Source organism: Eleginops maclovinus, chromosome 12 (assembly GCF_036324505.1).
Source record: "Eleginops maclovinus isolate JMC-PN-2008 ecotype Puerto Natales chromosome 12, JC_Emac_rtc_rv5, whole genome shotgun sequence".
Lineage (NCBI taxonomy): Eukaryota > Metazoa > Chordata > Actinopteri > Perciformes > Eleginopidae > Eleginops > Eleginops maclovinus.
This window is the reverse complement of record NC_086360.1, coordinates 4,010,127-4,026,193: the sequence shown is the minus strand read 5'-3', so window position 1 is coordinate 4,026,193 and position 16,067 is coordinate 4,010,127. Positions and strand designations below refer to the sequence as shown.

The window sequence follows — 16,067 nt, the reverse complement described above, 5'->3', positions numbered from 1 at the left end:
TTTTCAACTGCTCTTATTAATACTGTTTTAATGCAAATGTTTTCCTTTTCAGTTCAATCTTGTGATGCTTTACTGTCCTTGATCTAACTCTATTCTCATCAGATGAAACATTTTCTAGACCTGTCGGCAAAAACATAGGTCATAATATCCTTCAAGTATATGAATATTCATTTTATAATAAAATCTGTTATCTTTTTCTCTATTCGCTATTTCAAGACTGAAATGTCAGAATGACAATGAAACCAAAAATCATTCAATATTATATCATAATCACGGGGCACATCTTTATACTGAGCTATTTTTTTTACCTTTTGTCATCCAAAAAATCCAAGAGACTTCAATCTTGTAGAACTTTTCCAAAGACAAAGTTTAGATTGCTTTATAGATGAATCACTTTTAAAGAAAAGACATCCAACACAGTTTACAGAAGGAAAAAATCAAACTGTACACAAGATTTAGAAGTTATGAAATGAAGAGTAAGCCAAAAAAAAAGTAATGAGTTACTATTTTGTAAGAATGACTTAGTATTGTAAAATAATAAAGCATATACCTTAAAGGTAAAAATAAATAAGGAAACCAAGTATCTTTGAGAAAGTTTCTCATTATAATGACTTACAAAATGATTTTGAAATACGGGGCTAAATCCTGTTTTGATTTTAATGGTGGAAATGGGCTTCTATACTTGGCTGCTTTTCTCTCCGCTATAAATCAGCTGCTGGTTTATAGCTGACTGCCTCCAGATAACTGAGAGTTATCAGTTAGTTTACTCCTGCAGAGGGTCTCATTGTCTTCTTACATGGTTGCAGATAACCGCTCAGGACTGAAATGATTTAATTGGTGTAAATGAAATTGTTGCACTGAGCCCTGCAGCTGTGAATCTGTTCTCCTGTGAAATGTCGGTAAACTGAGTGTTGTTGTGTTACAGAGTCAGAGTACTGCTCACAGTTTAGTGCCGGCTGCACACAGAGCGGTAAACATCGGAAGCTCTCAGTTTGTGTCAGTTTGTGAAAATGCCTTTTAAGAAAAGCAGCGTGTCGTCCTGCTTTGTATTTCCTCTTCTCCCCTCCGAGACGGCACATTGGGGCCAATTTAGGTAACAAAAAATCCAGATAAATCCAGAGCAGAGGGGGAAGAAACTCAGAATTTTGGACGTTAAAATTATAAATTTAGGTGAAAAAAAACCTGGATATTCTCTGATATTAAGTGGTACATTGATGGGGATAAAAATCTGTTTGGTAAAATGTCTCAACTCTCAGAGAATATCTTAGAGTTGTTGCTCAACATTTATCATGAAAATATAAACATTTTTCCCCCCACTTTTTTTTCCTTTAACCTATAATGGCCCTAATAAGCCGCTGTGAATAGCGATCCACCTGCCTGCTGTCTGTGAGACGGAGCTTCCTGATTGGCCAGCTTGGCTGTTAGCCCCGTGGTTGGTGTGACTTGTGTTGTTTCTCAGGAGTTTCATAAAAAGGCGCACGACATACTGTTCAAGCATCATTTGTCATTTGCAATAGCCACATTGGAGGACGTGCAATGTCAGCAAATAACCCCAACCGTTGCAGCACCTTGAGGTGGTCCCGTCGTTGGATTTAAGGATCTTTTACAGTCCACAGGAGTCCAAGACTCTATTTTCCCCAACACAAACACAAAAACCACTTCTTCTTCTTCCTCTTCTTCTTTTTCTTTCCATCCTTTCTTCTGTCCTTCATAATACATCCAGCACTAATAGTCCAATAATCAGTTTGAAGTTATGAAATAACCGATTAAATACCCATAACCCCCCCAACATGTTCATTGCTGCTGTCATGAACACATTGCTGCTCTGTTTGGAAGTTCTTTTACTTTCTGTTTTATAGGGAGGACCTGTTCCTCCCCTTCTGCCGCCCTTCTTTATTTGGAAGGAATGGTGGTCCACATCCTGTTAGAATTGTTATGGTGTTTCTACATTTTCAAGTTAATTCTGCATTTACAAAAAGCCTGTTTGTAGTAAAGTATAATACCTTACCTGCTAAAGTTGTGTTGGTGACGTCATAACCTCCTCTGTTGCTGGAGCTACAATGCCTGTGTGTGTTGGCTGTACTAACAGGACCAGAAGGAATTTCACCTCTTTTGACTACTTTTTCTCTTGTTTTGAAAGTAAAATGTGCTAAGGTTATAGCCATGTTGGTGTAAGAGGCTTATAGAACAGGATTGAAAATACTTTTTACAGGCAATAGACACAACGGACAGGGACAAACATTATCTTTCAATTACGAGTTAGTCATGGCACAGTTCAAAAGGATCAAATAAATGATTTGCCTCTTGCCATTAACTACCGTATATGCTTTACTAAAAAGCCGGAACCTTTGTTAAGGTTTAAAATCATATTCATGTATCATAAATAATTCACTTCCTTACTTTTGATCTAATTTCAGAGACTCAAAAATGTGACCTGATTGTATCATTGATACTGCTTTTGTGCTTAATAATCTGTATAACAGAGTTTTGTCAAACAACACATTTTTACTATTTTTCTAGTACTCGATATTTTCCTTCTCCTCAAGAAATCTCACGTTCGGAGCCAACAACATGTCTGTCCCTCTCCCAAAACTTCCTGCTGTGAAAAACAGCTTTAGAATCCCTATCATTTAGTTTATGTTGATTTAGAAGTGTCATTTGTTTTCTAAAACATCTGATCACAGTTTTTTTAATTAAAAAAACAGGAGGAAATAGTGCATATCTTAGGGATTATTTTCACTGGCGTATTAATCCACATTAAGTACATAGAACAAAAAGTCTGATTTTGAGTCTGAACATAAAGATGAAGCGTAAAGCAGACTGATCCTGAGCTCCTTCATGTCTGCTCTGATGTCTGGTTAGCTGTAATGGATGAAACTAACCATGTCCCTCCTTACTTTTTCTTTCATTTGTATTGAACCCCACAATCCTCACCCTGCTTGTTGTCAAACTGCCGCCATCATTACTCTCCACTCTGTCCTCTTCTTGCCTCTCCTGTCTGCATGTGTGGGATAATGTCCGACTGTTGCTGCATATTCTCCATATTGTATTTTATAACGCACATCTCTTCATTACTTGCTCATAAATGCACGTTTCCATTTGTCCTCTGCCTTGTTTGTGTGTCTGTCCATCTCTTTGGTGTCCCTCCCTTTCGTCCTGTCCTGCAACCTTTTCTCACCTCCTTCCCTCTTTTTGTCCCTTCCCTCCCTCTCCTCCTCTTCTGTCCTTTTGGTGCAACATATAGGTTTCTACGGTCTGGATGAGTCCGACTTGGACAAGGTGTTCCGGCTGCCCACCACCACCTTCATCGGAGGCTCGGAGAGCGCCCTGCCGCTAAAGGAGATCATCCGGCGACTGGAGGTAAACTCTGACATAGCTCGCTCTGAAGCAGGGCGGTCAAACTCCTTTTAGGTCAGGGGTAACATGCAGCCCCATTTGATCTCAAGTGGGCCAGAGCTGTAAGATCATAACATAATAACCTATAAATAACAACAACTTCAAACTTTTGTTTTGACATTAAATGAAAAAACATGCCTCAATTTATCATTCCCACATTTAGTCACCAGTCTCTGAAACTGAACAACATAGTATTTCACTTTATGATCAAAAAGACTTTTCAAGATCTAGAAATAATTTTACATTAAAGGTCTCCTATTATGCTATATCTGAACAATATATTGTAGGGCCATATCTATACAAAAAGGTGTTTTGCTCAAAATAGCAAACAGATCCCCCATTGTAGCATGCCTCATCCCCCTCTATTTCAGCCCTGTTCCTGAAGTGCTGATTCTGTGACTGTAGCTTTAAATGAACTAGCTGCTGCTGACCACGCCCCTTTGGAGCTGCTGCTGGCCACGCCCCTTTGGAGCTGCTGCTGGCCACACCCCTTTGGAGCTTCATGCTCTCTCCTCTGAAGAGTTTTCTACCTGGAGAAACTCAGCTAAACGCTGCCCTGATTAAACGCCATATTATGTTCAAGACCACATCCAGCATTATTTCTGAAACAGTATGGAGCTCAAACGTTTCTCTCTCGGTTTACCACAAGGACAGGACCTTTATATTACACACAGTCTCTCCAGTACAGCATTAGCTCTGAGTGTTAGCGCTCCTTGCTAATGTAAACACAGACCATAATACTTCCAGAAAAGAGTGGATTCAGCTCGCTGTCTGTATATGGGGGACGATAGTTTGGGACGTGTCACGTGGCGGGACGTTGCCAGGAGTTTAATGTAAAGTCAGCTCACATTTTCCTCATTACGACATAAGAACAGCAAATCTGGATCAGCTCGTTTGTACCCCCGTTTTTAGAGATGTGGGTAAGGAGGAAAAGAGAGAGGGTTGTATTTTCTGACACTGTGAGTCTCCTTACACACCGGGGACACATATGTATGTATGAAAGACAGCAAAAAGTGCATTTTGCACAATAGGGGACCTTTAATTTCCACATCTATGTTAGTAATCCTGACCACCACCATACAAACTAAAGTGGGAATTATTAAGGAAGCAGGTTAAGTTACCACCTGCCTTGTCAATGTGTAACATGTATACATACAAAATACATAAAAGTTGAAAAATGTGCAGTAAATGTTTTTCTCCAAACCAAAGATATTCCAACACGAGTGTGAAGGTTACCTATACAGGTGAAACTCCTCTCCCTTTGTCCGTCAGATGGCGTACTGTCAGCACATTGGGGTGGAGTTCATGTTTATCAACGACCTGGAGCAATGTCAGTGGATCAGACAGAAGTTTGAGGTTCCAGGAGTGATGCAGTTCGATCTGGAGGAGAAGAGGACGCTGCTGGCCCGCATGGTCCGCTCCACCAGGTAAACGCATGCCTCCATCTCCCTCCATGTTTTATAATATGTTGAATATACTCGATTTATTGCTTTTTTGTTCTTTGTGGAATAACTCAATCGCAAACACAAACAGTTGGCTTTGGAGTTTTGTTTTTTGACCCTCTCCTCCTCTCAAACACACACAATATGTAAAGATTTAATTGAGTTACAGATTTCTTAGTTATGTATGAATTAAAACTCAGTGGATGAGCAACTAACAAGGAAATGTAACTTGAAGCACCAGTTTAACGCAGATGTGTATCTCTGTAGTTGTTAAGCGGTGGAATTCTTTACCAAATGACTTTAGGGGCTAAATGAACGTCTTTAGTTTTAAGAAAATGTATAAAGAAAGAAGAAAGGATTGTTGATTCTGGTTTTGGTTTCATGTTACTGTAAGTAAGTGTCAGCAGCTGTGACGGACAGACCATCGATTTTTGAATAAGGGGCTGTTAAAATAAGACTTTCTTCTCCCTGCCCCTTTCCATCATGGGCTACAAAAAACCTCCTTCAAGTCTACATTCTTCTAAGTATTATTTTATAATAATTGCAATGAGTGGAATAAACTAATAATACAAAATATGTGTCAGACGTCAGGCGTGAAGGGGTCGGTCCAAGAAAAGAAAAGTTGACACAGAGAAGACGATTTAAAAAGAGAAGGGAAAACAAATACATGCTTGTGCCAAATGGATGCAAAAGCCGGTTTGTCTTCTTTGCTACGAGGCACTGGCATGTCCAAGCAATACAATTTACAGCCACACTTTATCCACTGCGCATTCCTAGATTAACAGGAAGTTCTGTCAGAAAGTTGTGCAATGGTCATTTTGGGTTTTGGGTCGATTTTAAAAAGCCTTGGCTTTCAGATTAGGAAAACTCTAGCACCATGTTCAGATGATGAATACACTTTTGAAGTTTGTAAGGGCAGGATGAAATGATCACAATCACCTCCCACTCTGATCCTCCTCAGCACAAACCAATCTTAATAATAAAGAATACATTTCTCCATCATTTCTATTTTTAAAGTAGAACCCTTTTAGAAATGTTTCTTGGAGTTCTCTGGAGTAGTGACGCCGTAACCCATGTTACTGAGCCCTTCCATCAACAGTCATCTAGTCTATGATGATGATGAAGATGAAGTGTATCTGGACAGGTCTCTGAGAGGAGTCTGCAGGGTTAAAGGGATGAAAAATTGTGTGTGTGTAGGTTTGAGGAGTTCCTGCAGAAGAAATGGTCTGCAGAGAAACGCTTTGGTCTGGAGGGCTGTGAGTCTCTGATCCCGGCTCTGAAAACCATCATCGATAAATCCTCTGAGAACGGGGTGGAGAACGTCATCATGGGCATGCCTCACAGGTAACACACACTCACTCATGTATATATACTGTGCACACACACAGATGACTAGGGATGGGTATCGTTACAATTTAAATTGTACTTCTCTCCTGATACTGCCTATCGATCCGGTACTTTAACAGTTTATTTTGCGTGTTTTTAGGTTATTTTTAAGGGAAAATCTTAACAAATTGGAAACAGAATTAACTTTGCTTTATGTAAAACATTTATTTTAGACTAATATGATGATGGAAATGCAAAACCAAAATAATTATTTAGTGCAAAAGCAAAAAAAATGGTGACCTTTTTAAAAAATCAACCCATGGTGATAAAATGTAGTTCACCTTATGGGTGGGCTCTGGGCTGCCAGCATACACAACATGCCTGATGTTTGGTTTCTGCTCACTTATGGCAAACAAGCATTGTCTACATCGATCCTTGTAGTGTGCAACTATACTTTTGAACGCTCCCTTCTCTCCGCCATCGTTACTTTCAGATCTGTGTGTGCGTCGCGGCACTGCAGCGTGTGAGAGAGAGCTCCCCTCGCACACACACTAGAGAGAGACATCGCTGTCATGGAGTGAAGAGAGCGGAAAAGCATAGCCGAATTTCATAATGATATCGTAAATTAGAAAACCATGTTGGTTAGTTAGAATGCTCAAGATAACGTTTATGTAGCAATAAGGAATATGAAATCTATTTTTCATAGGTTTTTTTTCATAATTTCTCCAGTACTGATAACGTCAGAGCTTCGATACCATGGCGTTTAAAAGTTTAGCCCGTTTAATTCCAGGTTTTGGTACTCGTCCCTACAAATGACACTCCCCGTCCCTTTGTTGGTACACTCACCACTTTCCTCTTTCAGGGGCCGTCTGAATGTCTTGGCCAACGTGATCCGTAAGGAGCTGGAACAGATCTTCTGTCAGTTTGACTCCAAACTGGAAGCTGCTGATGAGGTAATGTCCCTGCTTTGGTGCCGTTGCTGCGGTTGTTACTGCTGTTTGTTGCCGAAACAAAGCATAGGATTTTCAAAAATGTATCGCTCCACAATTTATGGCACTTTCACATTTAATTCTGCATGGTAGTAATATTGTTCTGTCTCGTGATATTGTCTTGCATACTTTTAGAGCCACACATCTTGGCTATATCTTGACTTTCTGAATTGACCTCTGCTCTGGTTCCTCGACCTCAGGGCTCTGGAGATGTGAAGTACCATCTGGGAATGTACCATCGCCGTATCAACCGTGTGACGGACAGGAACATCACGTTGTCTCTGATGGCCAACCCGTCTCACCTGGAGGCAGTGGATCCCGTAGTGCAGGGAAAGACCAAAGCTGAGCAGTTCTACTGTGGAGACAACGACGGCAAGAGGGTGAGGCTGGTTATAAGTTATGTTTCATTAGGATTACACTTTATTAAAGCCTTAATACAAGAGTTTCCATCACAGTTACTTCTGGTTAGAGCATAAGTGCTATTACTTTGGATAGTCTTGCCAGCTTTAGCAAACCTTTCCTTGCCAAAGACACTGTTTTAAGCGTTTAAACTAACTGTTATTAAGTTATAACACTTGTTTAGGAAAGAAACTAACCATTCAGATTGGCAATATGTGATATCCAAATCACCCGAGTTTGGAAATGTACAGCGATGTTTGGAGCTTGGAGGAGCGGCTGGCTGCATGAGATCTGCTTTTTCATGGTTACTCTCACTGCCTGAACCGTAGACACAGGTCTACACTCGAATCTAACCAAAGCATATTTGATAATATTTCTAATACAAATTATAAGAGCAACCTATTTGGCGGTAGGAAACCAGATGGATAACATTCGCAAGCTTCCTTGTTAGATGGGTGGCTAATGTAAGCTAGCTATCTAGATAGGTAGATAGTGAATGTTGGCTAGCTTGTAAAGTAGGTTGAATACTGACTTGTATTGGTAAAAGCGCTTTGAGGGGTTTCTACAGACTGTAAAAGCGCTATAGAAAAATGCAGTCAATTTAGCATTTATGCTACTAGATGCTTGACCAAACTGTAACAGTGACTTGTTACAGACATTATAATATAGTTATTATGCTAAAAAGTCTAACAGTGCACTTTTTTACACCATTATCAAACATTGGTTTGTTTATGTTTGTTGTGTTTTGTGTGTGTTTGACTACTTGTGTGTGGACTAGAAAGAGTGGTCAATGCTCATGCTAATGGCAATCCCAATAAAGATGAACCGAAAGCAACACAGGCGTTGATTTATTTTGTTTCTTTTCCAGGTGATGTCCATCCTGCTCCACGGAGACGCAGCTTTCGCCGGTCAGGGTATCGTCTACGAAACCTTCCACCTGTCTGACCTGCCGTCCTACACCACGCACGGGACCGTGCACGTCGTCGTCAATAACCAGGTAAAATACCTGAACAGACGCACTCAAGCAATTCTCTTTCTGAAGTTCATCACTTCTTCTCTGCACCGTTGGGAGGAGTATATATGTATTGTACTTAGTAAAGTAGAAGTACTCAGATCTTGTACTTGAGTAAAAGTAGAAGTACTCAGATCTTGTACTTGAGTAAAATTAGAAGTACTCAGATCTTGTACTTGAGTAAAAGTAGAAGTACTCAGATCTTGTACTTGAGTAAAAGTAGAAGTACTCAGATCTTGTACTTGAGTAAAGTAGAAGTACCAGAGTGTAGGAATACTCTGTTACAGTAAAAGTCCTGCATTCTAAATGTTCCTCCAGTGAAAGTAGAAAGTACTCTCATCTAAATGTACTTGATGTAGCGACAGTAAAAGTAGTCATTGTTTGATTGGTCCATTTCAGAATAATATCTCTGATATGTTTTATAATTATTGATCATTAAAGTGTTCTCAGAGCTGGTAAAGGTGCAGCTACTTTGAATGGCTTTGTATACTGCAGGGTAGCTGCTGATTTACTGCAGGTGAACTACAGTCTGATCTAAGGGCTGATTATATTTACCATCATTAATCCAGATCTGTAACGTAACTAAAGGGACTAAATAAATGTAGTGGAGTAAAAGTACAACATTTACCTCTGAATTTGTGGTGGAGTAGAAGAACAGAGTAGTAAAATACAAGTCTCTCAAAGTAAATGTACTTAGTTACTCTTCACCAATGTTTTTTTTTTACCTACAACTGAACAGACAAGAAAAAAAAAACTTCTCAGACAAATCAGACATTTGGTTTGTTCTATAATTTAAACGGACTATGTGAGTTAGGAGGACTCTAGGAGGTTAACAGGCAGGTGGATGACTCGGCTCTAATCTCGTGTCTCCAGATCGGCTTCACTACCGATCCTCGTGTGGCTCGCTCCTCTCCGTATCCAACCGATGTGGCTCGAGTTGTCAACGCTCCCATCTTCCACGTCAACGCCGACGACCCGGAGGCCGTCATCTACGTCTGCAAGGTGGCTGCCGAGTGGAGGGCCACGTTCCACAAAGACGTGGTTGTCGACCTGGTCAGTGTCATTGTTTTTAGGTAAAAACTCTAAATAGTTGTGAGACTGTGAGAGACTTATGTGAGTGTGTTTGTGTGCGTGCAGGTGTGTTACCGTCGGATGGGTCACAACGAGATGGACGAGCCGATGTTCACACAGCCGCTGATGTACAAACAGATCAAGAAGCAGAAGCCGGTTCTGCAGAAGTATGCAGAGAAACTGATCGCAGAGGGAGCAGTGAGCCGGCAGGAGTACGAGGTAACAAAACAGTTCTTCTTCTTCGAGTTTACCCCATGTAGCTTCCTTTTCTGGCAGAAACGTCTTCTCTAATTTCAACGGCGACATCACTGTCTGTGAAATGTTAGAATATTGTCAAACCAGAGCGTGGAAAAATATTGCGGTGAAATCAGAAACAGAAGACGCTGGGTGCAAAGCTTTTTCTAAAGGTAAAGTAAATGTTACGTCTTGTGAAATAAGAAAGAGCAGAACACATTACTCATGACCATGATAAGTTACTGTCACTGTTAGAAAATAGCAGAGCGCACGTTAAGGACGGAAAGACGAAGGAACAAGTCACTTTTTTCTTGTTATATTTAGAAATAGAATATTGAAATTATTTTAAAAGTGAAGATTTAGAAGAATTCGCAGTTTCAAAAAGTGAGACTCCAGATCAATCCAAAATGATATATCACAATCAGAAAAACAGGCAAGACAGAGTTTCTTTCATTTTTTGCAAGAAATACAAATGTAAGACAATTAGCAAAGTAGACTAGATTTTTTAAATCTCTATTTTAATTTTGAAACAGTTCTGCAAAGGTAAAAGCCTCCTGTTGTATTTGTATTATCTGTGGTGAATTCAGACTGAATATGGCTTTGTGTGTCTTGACTTTAAAATGTGTTGCCCTCTTCACATCTCCTCCAGCTGGGACGTCACACTACACGTTTTAAATTACTTTTTGAAATCATCAAAAACCCTGTTGCTACTGCTGTGTGTTTGTGGATTTCTGGCAACTGATTCAAGCACTGAATACACTCCTCTTTCCTTTCTCTCGGTATGTGTTTGCAGGAGGAGATTGCCAAATATGACAAGATCTGTGAGGAGGCATACAATCGCTCCAAAGATGAGAAGATCCTCCACATCAAGCACTGGCTGGACTCCCCCTGGCCTGGTAAGGGGGAGAGGGGACGGGGGAGACGATGCATCTGTAGTATTCTCTCCTCGGCAGGGTTTACTGTAGGGTTGGACTGAATAGATGTCCTTCATTTTGAAGGACGGGGTTGTACGGGCTTTTTTTGCCTTGACAGGCAGATTAGAAAGATGCAATTTTAACGAAATTTAACGAAATTGACAGATTTTCCCTTTTTATTATAAAAACCCCCCTGAAGTGTATGTTCACACTGATCAGAGGGTAGAAGATGTAGAAACATGTGATTAATGTAGACCTCAGTTACATTAGGATTTTTATACTTTTTCCTGTCAGGATCTGATCCTTATCACCTTTATCTTTAGGGCTGTACACAAAATATATATCTCTAAATCCAACTTTCTATTAAGATTTGAAAAAGCCTTCTAATGTCTGTGTTTGTCTTTCATGACGTTCACATTACAGATTTTTTAATTCAGCAGAATATTCTATTATTTTCATTCTATTCATATTTTTATTTCATTAGATCAAAACTTGCATGAACATCTATATTTGTTCAATAGTGGCTAAAATAGTGAACATGATAATGCTGCAGAGCATTCAAATGTTGATTTAGAATCCTTTTTTCCACCCTATGAATGAAGCCCAGGTCTGTGTGAGTATCTGGGCAGATTTGTATGATCTCCGTCAGGTAGTTGATATCGTTGAACTCTTCTCTTCAGGTTTTTTCACTCTGGATGGACAGCCAAAGTCAATGAGCTGCCCCTCCACCGGCCTGACTGAAGAGATGCTGAACCACATCGGGGGCGTGGCCTCGTCCGTCCCTGTCGAGGACTTCACCATCCACGGAGGTCTGGCGCCTTTTCCCTGCAATTTTTACTCGCAAATGATTTGCAACGTTAAATGACAAACAATTCATCCATGCAGTAAATACCATTTTTTTTCTCCAGTTGTGCGTAGATTGTAGACCTAAGATATGTTGAAGATATATATATATAACTGCACATACCTCCTCCCCACCTTTGAGACACTGACATAAATGCACCTTTCCAGTCTGGCTTGTAATTTGTGATTAATGTTGTTTAAGTAGCTTTATTTTTCATTCCACTTTGTAGATTTTTTTATTTTCTTTATACCACTGAGTGTCTTTGAGCAGCGGATAAAATGTATTATTATTTTTAAAGAGGCCTTGTTATGTGCAAGTGTCGGAAAAGGGAAATTTCCGACACTTCTGTAAGCAGTTGACCAATCACAAAAGAAACAGCCAGCTAACCAATCAGAGCAGTCTGGGCTCTGGTTTCAGACAAAGGGTGAAAACAGGTGCTGCAGCACAGGCAGTATGAGAAACATAAAGAGCTTTCTGAACATGAAAGCATGGAGACATGTCCCAGGAGAGACACTACATACTGATATACACCTGGAAAGGAGCTGAATCTGTCCTCTTTAAACGTATAAAATCATACGAATGGTGAATCCCGACTGTGTTCTGACCCGCAGTGATCATGATTTGTTGTTCCAGGTCTGAGTCGTATCTTGAAAAGTCGTGCCGAGATGATTCGTAACCGCACAGTGGATTGGGCTCTGGGAGAGTACATGGCCTTTGGATCTCTGCTGCAGGAGGGAACACACATCAGGCTGTCGGGACAGGACGTGGAGCGAGGCACATTCAGGTAATTACCCAGAACTAGGGCTGTAGCGATACACTAATCTCACGATACGATACGATACACGATATTCAGCTCACAATACGATATATATGACGATATTCAGCCAACGATACGATTCGATACGATTCGATATAATTCGATACACTTACATCATTTTCTGAAAGATTTTAAAGGGACAGTGTGATTTTGGTGACATCTTTGGTGAGTGTTCCATTGACTTGGATTGAATTAATTCAACTGAAAACTGAAAGCATCAATTACACAATATATGGCTCTGACTAGACAGAGAGTCTACAGCTTGCAAATGCTGGACAAAATGAATCAAAATATGTGGTGAGAAAATTTGTTTCATTTATTGAAACAGTGCAAACTGTAGCTTACAAGCCTTTGAAACATAAGTACATAAAGTGCAGTATCACAATGGACAATGGAGAATTAAAAGGTGCAGCAGGTGGCCGCAGCTTCTTGAGTTCCTCAGTTAGCATTACCTTGTCCGGGTGGTAAGGTTGTAGGTGGGTTCGTAGGTTAGTGGTATTTCCAGAGTATTTCACGTTTGTGTGACACAGCTTGCAAACCGCAATAGTTTTATCTAAATTGTCACTTTCCTTCTTCTTTTTAAACCCGAAGTGCTCCCACACATCTGCTTTTAAGCGCGGAGGTGCTGGGTTAATGTCAGCCGCCATTCTCCTGAACCGCTTCGCACTCACCGCGAGAAGAAGACACACTGTGTATCTAGAAATGCTCTACAGCGACACTAGCGGCTGGCTGACGTAATGGGCAGCGAGCAGAGTGCCAGGCGGAACACGGGGGATTTGAATGGGACTTAATGTATCGATACTCGCGGCTGAAATATCGATACTTTCTCGGGAAACAAAATATCGATATATATCGCAGGATCGATTAAATTGCACAGCCCTACCCAGAACTTCCTCTGCGTCCACTGCATCTCTTCTAATGTTCTCCTCCTGCTTTGGGCTGAGTTCTTGGACCGAGTTTTAGCTCGGTTTAGGAGGAGATGCTTATTCGCGGTCCGGTTCTCTCTGGAGGACATAAAACAGCTGTTTTGTAATAGATGTAGACGTGTGTTTAAACATACAGACACTATCTTGTTTCAGAATATGAAATAGTTGTGTATCTATAAGAGCAGAATGTGACCCTTTTTTATTTAATTTAATCAACCTGACAATTAAGTACATTCACAGTTTCCAACATTTCCCCTTTTTGTACCATGCATACCTCGTGTGAGTGTAAAGCAGCCTTTTGTTTCCAACTTTGTTTGTTTTTACAGGATACTTTTCACTATTTAACAAGATATTTTCTTGTTATTATTATGCATTATACTAGATTAATTAAAATCATTTACTTTTGTCTCACAGTTTCCAGGAGCTTAGAAATGAATGTATGCGTATGTAAGAATTCAAATGTCCTTAACAGTTGATAACCTGTGAAAGGTTACCCCGAATCTCCCCTCAAAGGTCAACACTCAATCAAATAATTGGTATCCATGATCTACATAATGGAGTGATGTGTGATTCTTTGTAGTTAACCTGGCTTGCTTCGTTTATATCTGTCCATTTTGAGATTTTCCACTCAGAAAAGGGGAGTGTTGCTTTTACAGTTCATCAAAGAAAATCTTAAAATTGAAGCACCTGTCTCTGTTAAAGATGTCTTTTTAGCGATCCTCAGTTAGATAAACTGCAGAGCCACCGAAGAACAGCTGCGGGGGTTTTCACAAATGTATTCTCTAGACCAGTGGTTCCCAGCCTTTCTTTTACCAAGGCACCCCTGAAAATATTTCACCAACTTTTCGTAGATTTAAAAACCACTTCAGAGCTTAAACTAAAAACAATAAATACACCATAAATTAGTTTTCAAATGTGTATTTAATTTAATAGAACATTTTATAGAACAAATAATCAAATGTAAGTCATCCTAAAAACCATATAATCCATCCTATAATAACAAGAACCAGACCAAAAACGTCAACACGTTTCTTAGTATGATGCATGAAATATTATAAACCGGCGTACAGTAGGCTCTCTAGTTTTGGCTGAAAATAGTAGGCCTACCTGTGTAAAAACAAAGATTCCATGAGTTATTATTTTACATTTGGATTTCAAAAGAGGTAGGCCTATGATAACTCAAAATAAATAATAACTTAATAATAATTATAACCGAATAATCCGTTCAAACAGCAAAACAAAATAAAGCTATGTTATGCATATGTTAGTGCCTGCTTTTGGGAGCAGAGTCTCTCTATGCGCAGGGGGAGAGTGGACAGCGCAACACGGAGGTCCTGTTCCCCTGACAGCCGGGGCGGGTCTTGTTTTTGACATATGCGAGTGAGGAAAAACGCCAGATAACAAGTAGGAGGATGGAAACTGTAAAAGCACGTGAATGGCACTCTCTGAGAGGGATGCATACTCGTGTCCCACAAGCAGCCAAAAGATATCCAGACGTAGTTCTCCGTGCTTCAGTTTCAGGGAACGGTCAATAGATAGCTCTGCGAGCTCATCCTGAGCTCTGCTGTTTAAAATAGTGGCTGATATTAATGAGAGAGGATTAAACGGATCCCGGAGCCAATCAAATATCAATCGATGGAGTTGGGCTGTCAGCATTCGCTGTACTGTCTGCTTTTAGACTTATTTTGCACCCCTGTTCCATCATGTTCTGCCATCCCTGCCTGTGTTAGGGCTGGGGTGCTTCTTTATTTGTGGTCACTACATAACGATCCATCTTGTAATGTTTTGGCGCGAGGACAAAAAGCTGCTCTGCACACCGTAAACAATGACAGCTGACCTAAGTCATGAGAATTTATGCAGTCCGTATGAGGCTATATTCAATTTAATATTTCTAAATCTGAGCAATATACGGTTTATTAGCTTACCAACTCCATTGTACAAGCAATACAATAAAGTTTATTTGAAGTGAAGTTTATTAAGTGAGGAAAAAAATGTGGAACATAAAAAATAAGATTCTACGGACAGAGCCCGCGGCACACCGGTTGGGAACCACTGCTCTAGACTTCATCTTCAGCACTGCTTGAGTGAGCAGAGTGAGGCACGCCGGCTTTTGTCTTCCTAGGAGGGCAGGGGGGTGTGTTGATTTTACAATATTTTGGAGATAGTCACCAAACACACGAGCAAGGGAATAATACTAATCTCTCCCTCTATTTCCCCAGGCAGTGAATGGGTTGTTTCTTAATGTACACCATTGCCAATGTCATTTGTTTACTGTTTACCACTTCCCAAAAAGCATTCAGTGCTTAAAGCCAGAAGTAAGAAATCGGTGTAACGATCTAAGAAGTGTGCTATCTATCTATTATAATGATAAAATTAAGAGATTACAATTATTCTTGGATGAGTGAGAACCAGCAGCTTCACATAAACAATTGTTGATTTCTCGCAGTCGAGAACGGAGAGACGGTATGAGATAAATGACACAGTTCTATCATGTAATGTTGTCCTGCAAACTCAACCTGTGTGTCCTCAGCCACCGTCACCATGTCCTCCACGATCAGAACGTGGACAAGAGGATCTGCATTCCCATGAACCACCTCTCTCCTGACCAGGCGCCGTACACCGTCTGCAACAGCTCGCTGTCCGAGTACGGAGTCCTCGGTGAGTCTTCACTGTTCCATCTGGACGCCATGAGCTTAA

At 40.3% G+C, this 16,067-nt stretch overlaps 1 protein-coding gene across 2 annotated transcripts in view; it reads left to right on the top strand.

The window, feature by feature from the left end:
* The window catches only part of ogdha (oxoglutarate dehydrogenase a), a 40,125-nt gene that overhangs the window by 14,376 nt on the left and 9,682 nt on the right, over positions 1 to 16,067 (top strand). For both annotated transcript variants that reach the window (XM_063898003.1, XM_063898004.1), the window contains exons 5-16: positions 3,245 to 3,360; positions 4,669 to 4,823; positions 6,036 to 6,182; positions 7,027 to 7,117; positions 7,354 to 7,533; positions 8,421 to 8,549; positions 9,438 to 9,617; positions 9,702 to 9,854; positions 10,663 to 10,765; positions 11,464 to 11,592; positions 12,261 to 12,411; positions 15,901 to 16,028. In XM_063898003.1, the coding sequence (XP_063754073.1) occupies positions 3,245 to 3,360; positions 4,669 to 4,823; positions 6,036 to 6,182; positions 7,027 to 7,117; positions 7,354 to 7,533; positions 8,421 to 8,549; positions 9,438 to 9,617; positions 9,702 to 9,854; positions 10,663 to 10,765; positions 11,464 to 11,592; positions 12,261 to 12,411; positions 15,901 to 16,028 (1,662 nt within the window). The remainder of the gene's footprint in view (positions 1 to 3,244; positions 3,361 to 4,668; positions 4,824 to 6,035; positions 6,183 to 7,026; positions 7,118 to 7,353; positions 7,534 to 8,420; positions 8,550 to 9,437; positions 9,618 to 9,701; positions 9,855 to 10,662; positions 10,766 to 11,463; positions 11,593 to 12,260; positions 12,412 to 15,900; positions 16,029 to 16,067) is intronic.